The following is a 12,405-nucleotide window of genomic DNA, read 5'->3' on the forward strand; positions in this document are numbered from 1 at the left end:
GACCTGTATTGACATTTTCACTGTTTGATCGCTCGTTGGTTTAACAGGATTTCTTATAAGTGTCCGGATTAGTGTCCCACTCCTTGAAAACAGCAGCTCTAGCCTTTAGCTCAGTGCAGATGCTGCCCGTAATCCATGGATTCTTGCCAGTGACTGATGTGGTAAACTCTTCAATGTTATAGGATGAATCCCGGGAACATATTTCAGTATGTGCTAGGGTTCGAGGGTTCCTACTACATAACACAGCCACAATGTCAACATTGGCTATATATAAAAATATATAATTAAAACAAAAATGTGCTTTTTGGTTTTAATTTAAGGTTAAGATTAGGCATAAGGTTAGCAGTGTGGTTAGGTTTAAAATACGTTTTTAAGAAGATACATTTCAGAAATATGTGGGGTTTATGACTTTGTGGCTGTGTTAACTAGTGACGACCGTGTTCGACAGCACCAACACCGTGATGTATCATGGGTAAATTGTGAATAACTGACTGATCTACAAATAATAATGAGTCGTTATTTATTGGCTCAAGACAAAACAATATATTTTTAATAATTCATAAGAAACTATTACAGGTTATTACAGGCGAGTTGACAGCTGGAGGGAACGAGGTAAACAATGGTTTTGTCTAAAAGGGATACAGTTTGTCAGAATTTTACAGAATTTTCTTTTCGTAGCCGGTTAGGAGAATTTACGCAGCAGGTTAGGATAATTAACGTAGTAGGTTAGGTGAATACGATTAAGGTTAGGAAAATGGTTAGGTAGTTAAAATACGAAAAAATATGACATTTTTGACGTCAGTGTGAAACTATATCCCTGCTAGGCTAGACTGTAAACAAGTGATCACGGGACGGACACGTTGGACAAATTCCTTTCTTCTCTGACTTCCTGTTTACTTCCTGGTTGTTCTTGGCAGGCCAGTCAGTTCGTCAAGTTTCGCTGATCTTCATACTATGCGGGCAAGAAAGCGCGTTGAATTGCTTTCCTTGCATTCTATCAACACCAACAGATCTGCGAAAAAGGGTTGTGCCTAGGATGAGTTTTGCGGCTTCTTATTGGACGAAAAATAGTTGCCCCCGACCAAAACAGGAAATCCTATTGGATACTGTAAGGCTATTTAGGCAGTATTGATTTCTCATTGGCCGTATGATATTTCGCAACGTTGGACGGACCAACAACAACAAGATAGGGTGAAGCACTGTCGGGATGGATGCAGGTAGGAAATATTTCCTAAGGAAAACAATGATTCAACGCTTTTTTGTGTGTTTTAGAGTCCCTCTGAACAAAGCACGCCATATTTAGCTATTTCATAATGGATTCCAATTTGTACATCAGTTGAGGTTTACATCTAGTTTGAATGTGAATCAAAATAGTCATAGCTAGCAGTTAGGCAGCTGCTACCAACCCACCCACCCAACCAGACTGACAGGCTAAAATCAGCAGATGTCAGTTTGATTGATTATTAAACACATTTTGCTTGTGAACTAGCTAGCTAGCTAACCTAGCAATCAGTATAGTTGGACTGAAAACGACGAACTAAGGTGAAATAAACCCATGTTTTAGCTGCGGCTATTTTCTGTCCACGATATCAGTTAACGTTAGCATAACTAGGTCCCTGACTCCCAAGACAAATCTTTGTCGCCTACGCCCATGTAACATAACGTTATTGTCTAGTGTCACTAGCTAACTAACTAGCTACCTACCAACAACCGCTGAAAGGATGGTCACATAGCTAGCAAGCCAAATCTGTATTTGCAATGTCATTCTCTGTCGCAATCCCATACTTGGCTGGCTAGCTAGCAAGCTCAACTGTCAAACTGCATTGAGTGAGTGAATATGTTTTGCATTGCAGTGCTGAAAGTGCTTGGAGGATAGCTAGCTACTAGTCCTAATGTTACTGAAATCAATATACACTGAGTGTACAACATGCTCTTTCCATGACATAGACTGACCATGTGAAAGCTATGATCACTTATTGATGTCACTTGTTATATCCACTTAAAATCAGTGTAGATGAAGGGGAAGAGACGGGTTAAAGAAGGATTTTTAAACCTTGAGACAATTGAGATTGTGTATGTGTGCCATTCAGAGGTTGAATGGGCAAGACAAAATATTTAAGTGCCTTTGAACAGGGTATGGTAGTAGGTGCCAGGCGCACCGGTTTCTGTCAACGACTGCAAAGCTGCTGTGTTTTTCACGCTCAACAGTTTCCCGTGTGTATCAAGAATGGTCCACCACCCAAAGGACATCCAGCCAACTTGACACAACTGGGGGAAGCATTGGAGTCAACATGGGCCAGCATCCCTGTGGAATGCTTTTGACACCTTGTAGAATCCCATGCTCCGACGAATTGGGGCTGTTCTGAGGGCAAAAGGGAGTGCAACTCAATATTAGGAAGGTGTTCATTAATGATTCCTTGTTCAAATATATGTGTGTGTGTAAGCCATGTAGCAAGGTGTTCTGAATCAGATGCACTTTATATTTCAGCTACTCTCACATACGACACACTTCGCTTTGGAGAGTTTGACGATTTTCCAGAGACCTCAGAGCCTGTGTGGATCTTGGGGAAAGAATTCAATGCACTCACAGGTAGTGAAGACATCAGATCATAAAACAGGGTCTACTGTTGCCCCAGTATCTGTGTGTTAGAGATGTAGACGGTGAGTATAAACTCTCCTCTCTAACGCCCAGAAAGCTCTGATTCAAACTCCCATTAGACAGCTCTGCACATGTTATAATACGTTTGGTACTCACAAAATATGGAATTTTGCTGAGTACTTATCTTCATTTACTCACGTTACGGCCGGTATGTACTTCCAAAAAAGTTTAACCTCCAAATCACTCATTACTGCCACACACAGGTCGGACGTCTACAACAACTGCCATCGGAGGTGCCAAATAGGCATTTTCTCGGGTGCTTGTACATTTTTATTTAGACATTTTTTGGAAGTACATACCTGCCGTAACGGGAATAAATGAAGATGGTAACGAACGTATTTTGACATAACGCTTGCAGAGCTGTCTAATGGGAGTTTGAATCCGAGTTTTCTGGGCGTTAGAGAGGAGACGTGTCATACTCATTGGCAACATCTCTTAACACACAGATACTGGGGCAGTCTACTGTCACGTAATGCAAGACGGGAGGTGGTGTCACTGTTGTGTTTTTTTTTTTAAACATTTAGTTTATTTAGCGTTTTCTTACTCTGCATTGTTGGTTAAGGGCTTGTAAGCATTTTGTGGTAAGGTCTACTACACCTGTTGTATTCGTCGCATGTGACAAATAATATTTGATTTGATCCTCAGTAAGTCATTATATACACATGTAAATGAAGTACAGAAGTACAGAACAAACACACAGACAGTTAATAAAGGCCTACTGTAAGCAGCAGACAGTTAATAAAGGCCTACTGTAAGCAGCAGACAGTTAATAAAGGCCTACTGTAAGCAGCAGACAGTATATAAAGGCCTACAGTAAGCAGCAGACAGTATATAAAGGCCTACTGTAAGCAGCAGACAGTATATAAAGGCCTACTGTAAGCAGCATACAGTGATTAAAGGCCTACTGTAAGCAGCATACAGTGATTAAAGGCCTACTGTAAGCAGCAGACAGTGAATAAAGGCCTACTGTAAGCAGCAGACAGTATATAAAGGCCTACAGTAAGCAGCAGACAGTATATAAAGGCCTACTGTAAGCAGCAGACAGTTAATAAAGGCCTACTGTAAGCAGCAGACAGTATATAAAGGCCTACAGTAAGCAGCAGACAGTATATAAAGGCCTACTGTAAGCAGCAGACAGTTAAAGGTCTACTGTAAGCAGCAGACAGTTAAATACCTACTGTAAGCAGCAGACAGTTAAAGGCCCACTGTAAGCAGCAGACGGTATATAAAGGCCTACAGTAAGCAGCAGACAGTGAATAAAGTCCTACTGTAAGCAGCAGACAGTTAATAAAGGCCTACAGTAAGCAGCATACAGTTAAACACCTACTGTAAGCAGCAGACAGTGAAAAAGGCCTACTGTAAGCAGCAGACAGTAAATAAAGGCCTACTGTAAGAAGCAGACAGTTAATAAAGGTCTACTGTAAGCAGCAGATAGTTAAAGGCCTACAGTAAGCAGCAGACAGTATATAAAGGCCTACTGTAAGCAGCAGACAGTATATAAAGGCCTACTGTAAGCAGCAGACAGTGTATAAAGGCCTTATGTAAGCAGCAGACAGTGAATTAAGGCCTACAGTAAGCAGCAGACAGTTAAAATGCCTACAGTAAGCAGCAGACAGTGAATAAAGGCCTACTGTAAGCAGCATACAGTTAATAAAGGCCTACTGTAAGCAGCAGACAGTGCATAAAGGCCTACTGTAAGCAGCAGACTGTTAATAAAGGCCTACTGTAAGCAGCAGAAGGCATGCTCCTTAGCTAACTCATTGTTTTTGCTTATCCAGAAAAGGAAGACATTCTTTCACATGTCACTTCACGACTATGGTTCACCTACAGAAAAAACTTCCCACCCATTGGTGAGTAGCCTCAACCTACTGTAGCAGGCAACAGAATAAGCCCTCGGACATTACTAATAAGCCTACAGTACCATGGCATTTTGAATGTAATACCAATAATATTAGCCCATGAGGTGCAGATTATGTTTCAATGGTGTTCCAGGAGGGACAGGGCCTACGTCCGACACAGGCTGGGGCTGCATGCTGCGATGTGGACAGATGATCCTAGGCGAGGCCCTGGTCTGCAGGCATCTAGGCCGAGGTATGAGTGACTGCTTTTCTAATTCTGTACCTTTAATCTGTTCCCTGAAGCATACAGCTAGCGGTATTGTGTGGACATTAGCTTCTATTATTCAAGTTATCTAAAATTTACTGCATCAAATGATCTCCGGCACTGTGTGATACAAATCTCTTATTGCACTGTACTAAAGTGTTCTGTACAATGGGGTACTTGTTTCACCCAGCCAATGGGGTACTTGTTTCACCCAGCCAATGGGGTACTTGTTTCACCCAGCCAATGATAATGGCGTTTCTGTTATGCAGACTGGAGATGGGTGAGAGACCAGCCTCAGAGAGATGAGTACATCAGTATCCTCAACGCCTTCCTTGACAAGAAAGATGGCTACTATTCTTTACATCAGATTGGTAAATACGGACTTGTAATCTTTATTCGACATCTTCAGACAGTCATACTTTATATTCAGAATTGAATGGGCAGTATTTCTTACACCAATCACATTATAGTATCTTTATTGGGATGACAGCGTTGGTGTAACATATTTTATTAGGATGACAGCGTTGGTGTAACATATTTTATTAGGATGACAGCGTTGGTGTAACATATTTTATTAGGATGACAGCGTTGGTGTAACATATTTTTATTAGGATGACAGTGTTGGTGTAACATATTTTATTAGGATGACAGCGTTGGTATAACAACATCTTTATCGGGATGATACTAACAGCAGTTGTTTGTCTGTGTACTGCAGCCCAGATGGGAGTCGGGGAGGGGAAGCCTATAGGTCAGTGGTACGGACCAAACACAGTGGCACAGGTGCTGAAGTAAGTACAGTGAGCTCATCACTTAAGTCTCTGGTCTAGATCATGACCAACTCTGTGGCTGCACTAACCTGGTCCCAGATCTGTGTGTGCTCTTGGACAAACTCCATTGCCGTCATTGTCAAGCCAAACATTGGCACTAGCACAAACAGACTGGCGTTCAGTGCTACGGCTGCACAGTTTTTATTTTTTTGCGGTACAGACGATGACTGCTACCCTGGTGTTGAACTTCGCCCCCGTCTTCCCCTCAGGAAACTAACCGTGTTTGACTCGTGGAGTCGCCTGGCGGTGCACGTTGCTATGGACAACACTGTGGTGATCGAAGAGATCAGTGAGTAGCGAACACAGTCGTGGTATCAATCTCTAGAACATACGTGGTTAAAAAAAAGGGGGGGGGGGCTGTCGACTGTTAGTCCTACTCATAACGTTAGCGTTCATCCAGTTTTGTATTGAGTGTCATCCAGAGTACTCAAGCCCAAGGGCTTTTATGGACCACCATAATAGTAGATGGGAACAGGCTATTGAGATTTTTTTATTTTATTTATTTATTTAACCAGGTAAGAAGCCAGTTGAGGACAAGTTCTCATTTACAACTGCGACCTGGCCAAGATAAAGCAAAGCAGTGCGATAAAAACAACAACTACACAGAGTTACATATGGGGTAAACAAAACGTACAGTCTAGATGAGTGAGATTGAATGAAAGTCTATCTGACCTCTCCTGTTGTATTCCCCAGAGTTGTGTATGTATAGACCTGTACAGTGCATTCGGAAAGTATTCAGATCCCTTGACTCTTTCCACATTTTGTTACGTTACAGCATTATTCTAAAATTGATTAAATTACACACAATACCCCATAATGACAAAGCGAAAACCGGTTTTTAGAAATGTTTGCAAATGTATATGAAAAAAAAAAAACATACCTTATTTACATAAGTATTTACATAAGTATTCAGACCCTTTGCTATGAAACTCGAAATTGTGCTCAGGTGCATCCTGTTTCCATTGATCATCCTTGAGATGTTTCTACAACTTGATTGGAGTCCACCTGTGGTAAATTCAATTGATTGGACATGATTTGGAAAGGCACACCTGTCTATATAAAGGTCCCACAGTTGACAGTACATGTCAGAGCAAAAACCAAGCCATGAGGTCGAAGGAATTGTCTGTAGAGCTCCGAGACAGGATCATGTCGAGGCACAGATCTGGGGAAGGGTACCAAAAAAATTTCTGCAGCATTGAAGGTCCTCAAGAACACAGTGGCCTCCATCATTCTTATTCTTAAATGGAAGAATTTTGGTACCACCAAGACTTGGTACCACCAAGAATTTTGGTACCCGGCCAAACTGAGCAATCAGGTGGAGAAGGGCCTTGGTCAGGGAGGTGACCAAGAACCCAATGATCACTCTGACAGAGCTCCAGAGTTCCTCTGTGGAGATGGGAGAACTTTCCAGAAGGACAACCATCTCTGCAGCACTCCACCATACAGGCATTTATGGTAGAGTGGCAAGATGGAAGCCACTCCTCAGTAAAAGGCACATGACAGCCCGCTTGGGCCAAAAGGCACCTAAAGACTCTCAGACCATGATAAACAAGATTCTCTGGTCTGATAAAACCCAAGATTGAACTCTTTGGCCTGAATGCCAAGTGTCACATCTGGAGTAAACCTGGCACCCTCCCTACGGTGAAGCATGGTGGTGGCAGCATCATGCTGTGGGGATGTTTTTCAGTGGCAGGGACTGGGAGACTAGTCAGGATCGAGGGAAAGATGAACAGAGCAAAGTACAGAGATCCTTAATGAAAACCTTCTCTAGAGTGCTCAGGACCTCAGACTGGGGCGAAGGTTCACCTTCCAACAGGACAACGACCCTAAGCACACAGCCAAGACAATGCAGGAATGGCTTCGGGACAAGTCTCTGAATGTCCTTGAGTGGCCCAGCCAGAGCCCAGACTTGAACCCGATCGAACATCTCTGGAGAGACCTGAAAATAGCTGTGCAGCGACGCTCCCCATCCAACCTGACAGAGCTTGAGAGGATCTGCAGAGAAGAATGGGAGAAACTCCCCAAATACAGGTGTGCCAAGCTTGTAGCGTCATACCCAAGAAGACTCGAGGCTGTAATCGCTGCCAAAGGGGTTTCAACAAAGTACTGAATAAAGGGTCTGAATACTTATGTAAATGTAATAAATTAACAAAACATTCTGAAAACCTGTTTTTGCTTTGTCATTATGTGGTATTGTGTGTAGATTGATGAGGGGAAAAAAATCAAATTAACCTTTTTTAGAATAAGGCTGTAACGTTACAAAATGTGGAAAAAGTGAAGGGGTCTGAATACTTCCCGAATGCACTGTATGCTATGTAATGTTGCTATTCTCCCCAGAGCGGCTGTGTATGCCCTGGCTGGACTATGGTGGAGCAGCGTGTGTGGATTTCGAGGGGGGGATGCCGGAGCGTAACGGCTGCCTGGAGGGGGCCTGTGCCCTGGCTGAGGAAGAGACCGCTCTCTGGAAGCCCCTGCTTCTCCTCATTCCACTCAGGCTGGGCCTAAGCCACATCAACGAGGCCTACATCCAGACCCTGAAGGTGGGACTGAGAGAAAAGAGCCTGGTCCCAGATCTGTTTGTGCTGTCTTACCAACTCCTATGATCATTACCTAGCCCGGTCCCAGATCTGTTTGTGCTGTCTTACCAACTCCTATGGTCATTACCTAGCCTGGCCCCAGATCTGTTTGTGCTGTCTTACCAACTCCTATGGTTGTTGTCATGCCATGAGAGTTGGCTTTACAACACGAACCTATCTGGGACCAGAATAATATTCACCCACAAACTAAAGTGTAATGACCTTTTCCATGTATACGACCGGGTCAAATTCCATCCCCTCTTTCTGTGTATCTTGTTCACAGCAATGCTTCCAGCTGCCCCAGTCCCTTGGTGTCATCGGAGGGAAACCCAACAGTGCCCATTACTTCATAGGCTATGTTGGTATGTTCTGCACACTGACATTACTTCATAGAAATATCCAGTCTATGGTCTCCTCTAGTTAGAATACACTCTTCATGCTTTGCACTATTGCGACCCTCTGCTCCACTAGGAGCTAAAAGAAAGATGTAAAATCATACTTGAACGGTCTCCTGCTGCTAAGTAGGGCATGTTGTCCTCTATCTCCCCCCCAGGAGATGAGCTTATCTACCTGGACCCCCACACCACCCAGCCTGCAGTAGAGCCCTGTGAGGACAGCCAAGTCCCGGACCACACCTACCACTGTCAGCACCCGCCCTGCCGCATGCATATCTGTGAAATAGACCCCTCCATCGCAGTGGTAAGAGAACCAGAGGCTAGGGCTATGTGGGTTTAGGTCAAAGGTAGAGCAATATTTAGCTTGCTAACCCCTTTTCTCAAGCAGCAGGTACAGTTGAAGTCGGAAGTTTACATGCAATTAAGTTGAAGTCATTAAAACTCGTTTTTTCAACCACTCCACACATTTCTTGTTAACGAACTATAGTTTTGGCAAGTCGGTTAGGACATCTACTTTGTGCGTGACACAAGTAATTTTTCCAACAATTGTTTACAGACAGTGTATGTAAACTTCTGACCCACTGGAATTGTGATACAGTGAATTATAGGTGAAATAATCTAAGTTGACTGTGCCTTTAAACAGCTTGGAAAATTCCAGAAAATGTCATGGCTTTAGAAGCTTCTGATAGGCTAATTGACATCATTTGAGTCAATTGGAGGTGTACCTGTGGATGTATTTCAAGGCCTACCTTCAAACGCAGTGCCTCTTTGCTTGACATCATGGGAAAATCAAGAGAAATCTGCCAAGACCTCAGAAGAAAAGTTGTAGACCTCCACGTCTGGTTCATCCTTGGGAGCAATTTCCAAACGCCTGAAGGTACCACGTTAATCTGTACAAACAATAGTACGCAAGTATAAACACCATGGGACCACGCAGCCGTCATACCGCTCAGGAAGGAGATGCGTTCTGTCTCCTAGAGATGAAAATACTTTGGTGCGAAAAGTGCAAATCAATCCCAGAACAACAGCAAAGGACCGTGTGAAGATGCTGGAGGAAACGGGTACAAAAGTATCTATATCCACAAGTCCTATATCGATATAACCTGAAAGGCCGCTCAGCAAGGAAGAAGCCACTGCTCCAAAACCGCCATAAAAAAGCCAGACTACGGTTTGCAACTGCACATGGGGACAAAGATCGTACTTTTTGGAGAAATGTCCTCTGGTCTGATGAAACACAAATAGAACTGTTTGGCCATAAATGCCATTGTTATGTTTAGAGGAAAAAGGGCGAATGCTTGCAAGCCGAAGAACACCATCCCAACCGTGAAGCACAGGGGTGGCAGCATCATGCTGTGGGGGTGCTTTGCTGCAGGAGGGACTGGTGCACTTCACAAAATAGATGGCATCATGAGGAAGGAAAATTATGTGGATATATTGAAGCAACATCTCAAGACATCAGTCAGGAAGTTAAAGCTTGGTCGCAAATGGGTCTTCCAAATGGACAATGACCCCAAGCATACTTCCAAAGTTTTGGCAAAATGGCTTAAGGACAACAAAAGGTATTGGAGTGGCCATCACAAAGCCCTGACCTAAAACCTATAGAAAATGTGTGGGCAAACGTTTGATCCAAGTTAAACAATTTAAAGGCAATGCTACCAAATACCAATTGAGTGTATGTAAACTTCTGACCCACTGGGAATGTGATGAAAGAAATAAAAGCTGAAATAAATCATTCTCTGTACTATTATTCTGACATTTCGCATTCTTAAAATAAAGTGGTGATCCTGACTGACCTTAGACAGGGAATTTTTACTAGGATTAAATGTCAGGAATTGTGAAAAACTGAGTTAAAAAGTATTTGGCTAAAAGGTGTATGTAAACTTCCGACTTCAACTGTATATCGTAATGATAGCATTAGCTAAATATAATTTAGCTGAGTGCCATTTGAAGTGAATGACTAAACGTTGGTTAGGTATGGATTCCAGTTCTATAGATGTGTTCTATTTTGCTGACTCACTACAGCAGTCCTTTTTTTCTGATATTTACCAGGGTTTCTTCTGCAGAACGGAGGACGACTTTGATGACTGGTGTATGCGCATCCGAAAGGTACTCTGATGTTTCAAAGGGATACAAATAAAAAAAAGGTTATCAATTCACCTCAGCACTCAGTCTCCCGAGTGGCGCAGTGGTCTAAGGCGCAGTGCAGGCTGTGCCACTAGAGATCCTGGTTCGAATCCAGGCTCTGTTGTAGCCGGCCGCGACCGGGAGACCCATGGGGCGGCGCGCAATTGGCCCAGCGTCGTCCAGGGTAGGGGAGGGAATAGCCGGCAGGGATGTAGCTCAGTTGATAGAGCATGGCGTTTGCAACGCCAGGGTTGTGGGTTCGATTCCCACAGGGGGTATGAAAAAAAATAATGTAAGTCGCTCTGGATAAGAGCGTCTGCTAAATGACGCAAATGTAAATGTAAACATCTTTTCAGATACGGGTGTCAGTTGTATCCCTTGAAAAATAGGTATTTTTAACCTCAAATGGGTCAACCTGGTAAAATAAAAAAAGGTTACTTTATCTGACAGTTGTTTTGCTGTGGTTCAGTGAGCCAGGTCCTGCGAGCATTGACTCCTCGCAATTCTCCCAGAGTGTACTAATCAGTATTTATCTGCCCCGTCTTTCTCTTCAGTTGTCCCACACTAGAGAAGGCCTGCCCATGTTTGAGCTGGTAGACTGTCAACCATCTCACTTCGCCTGTTCTGTAGACGTACTCAACCTCAATCCTGGTAAACGTCAAACACTTCTGTCTACATTCTCTTGACCTGTGGGGGGGGGTCGAGGAAGGGATATCGTGATTTATTTCTCTTTACAGATTGAGGCTGGGATTCAGTCAGAGGTGCGTTATCATTAAGCGCCTTTTAAAAAAAGGCAGTTATCCCTGCAGACGTCAGCTCAAGTGTAAATGACCTTTAAATGCCAAGCGCTGTGTGCAAACTACAACACGCCTTTGATTGAATCCTGGCCTAAAATCTGGGCAGGACAATGAAGTGATTAATTATTTTCAGAAATCTAATGTCCTATGTTGTTAAGGTGATTAATTTCTCTTTACAGACTATACATCTGTTTAAAAGACGATGTGATAATGTTGATGAATCCTTTATTTCTCCCTCTCATCTAGATTTCTCAGACTGCGATAGGTTGGAGCGGTTCTTTGATTCTGAGGATGAAGAGTTTGAAATTCTGTCCCTGTGATGATCGAATACAGTCATATGTCCTGGCAGAACCCCAACGATTCTTCTCTGTATCAGAAGGGAAGCCATAGGGGGACGTCACTAGCCAACCTGGCGATGATGGCGTAGTGATGTGTCAAACAGTTGTCTTCTGATCTGAACAGCCACTGACTGCTCTCTGTGTCCAATGAGGAGACTCGTTGCTAGGAGGTGGTACAAGGTAGCGGGAGCTTTCAAGACCAATTCAGTTTCAGTACAAAAGTATTGTCATTTTTCCTATTTTGTTGCATTACAACCTGTAATTTAAGTGGATTTTTATTTTAGATTTCATGTAATGGACTTACACAAAATAGTCCAAATTGGTGATGTGAAATGAAAAAAAGGACTTGTTTCAAAAAATTCAAAAAAATAAATAACAGAAAAGTGGTGCGTACATATGTATTCACCCCCTTTGCTATGAAGCCCTTAAATAAGATCTGGTGCAACCAATTACCTTCAGAAGTCACATAATTAGTTAAATAAAGTCCACCTGTGTGCAATCTAAGTGTCACATGATCTCAGTATATATATATATATATATATATATATATATATATATATATATATATATATATATATATATATAT

At 42.7% G+C, this 12,405-nt stretch overlaps 1 protein-coding gene across 1 annotated transcript; it reads left to right on the forward strand.

The window, feature by feature from the left end:
* The first annotated feature begins 1,138 nt into the window (after nucleotides 1-1,138).
* Nucleotides 1,139-12,321, forward strand: LOC311120042 (cysteine protease ATG4B-like). The gene is made up of 13 exons (XM_084194671.1): nucleotides 1,139-1,217; nucleotides 2,489-2,590; nucleotides 4,438-4,509; nucleotides 4,652-4,750; nucleotides 5,032-5,133; nucleotides 5,478-5,550; nucleotides 5,799-5,878; nucleotides 7,927-8,129; nucleotides 8,449-8,527; nucleotides 8,719-8,864; nucleotides 10,610-10,666; nucleotides 11,239-11,335; nucleotides 11,728-12,321. The coding sequence occupies exons 1-13, from the start codon at nucleotides 1,208-1,210 to the stop codon at nucleotides 11,799-11,801; spliced, it is 1,194 nt and encodes a 397-aa protein (XP_084050797.1). The 5' UTR covers nucleotides 1,139-1,207; the 3' UTR covers nucleotides 11,802-12,321.
* The last annotated feature ends 84 nt before the right edge of the window (nucleotides 12,322-12,405 follow it).

The sequence above is a fragment of the Coregonus lavaretus genome (assembly GCF_964263955.1).
Source record: "Coregonus lavaretus genome assembly, contig: HAP1_SCAFFOLD_784, whole genome shotgun sequence".
Lineage (NCBI taxonomy): Eukaryota > Metazoa > Chordata > Actinopteri > Salmoniformes > Salmonidae > Coregonus > Coregonus lavaretus.

Bases quoted from the DNA above. Each gene is read 5' to 3' on its own strand.
- LOC311120042 (XM_084194671.1), top strand. The intron at 8,865-10,609 runs GTAAGAGAACCA...GATATTTACCAG, and splicing joins TAGACCCCTCCATCGCAGTG to GGTTTCTTCTGCAGAACGGA. The intron at 10,667-11,238 runs GTACTCTGATGT...CTTTCTCTTCAG, and splicing joins GGTGTATGCGCATCCGAAAG to TTGTCCCACACTAGAGAAGG.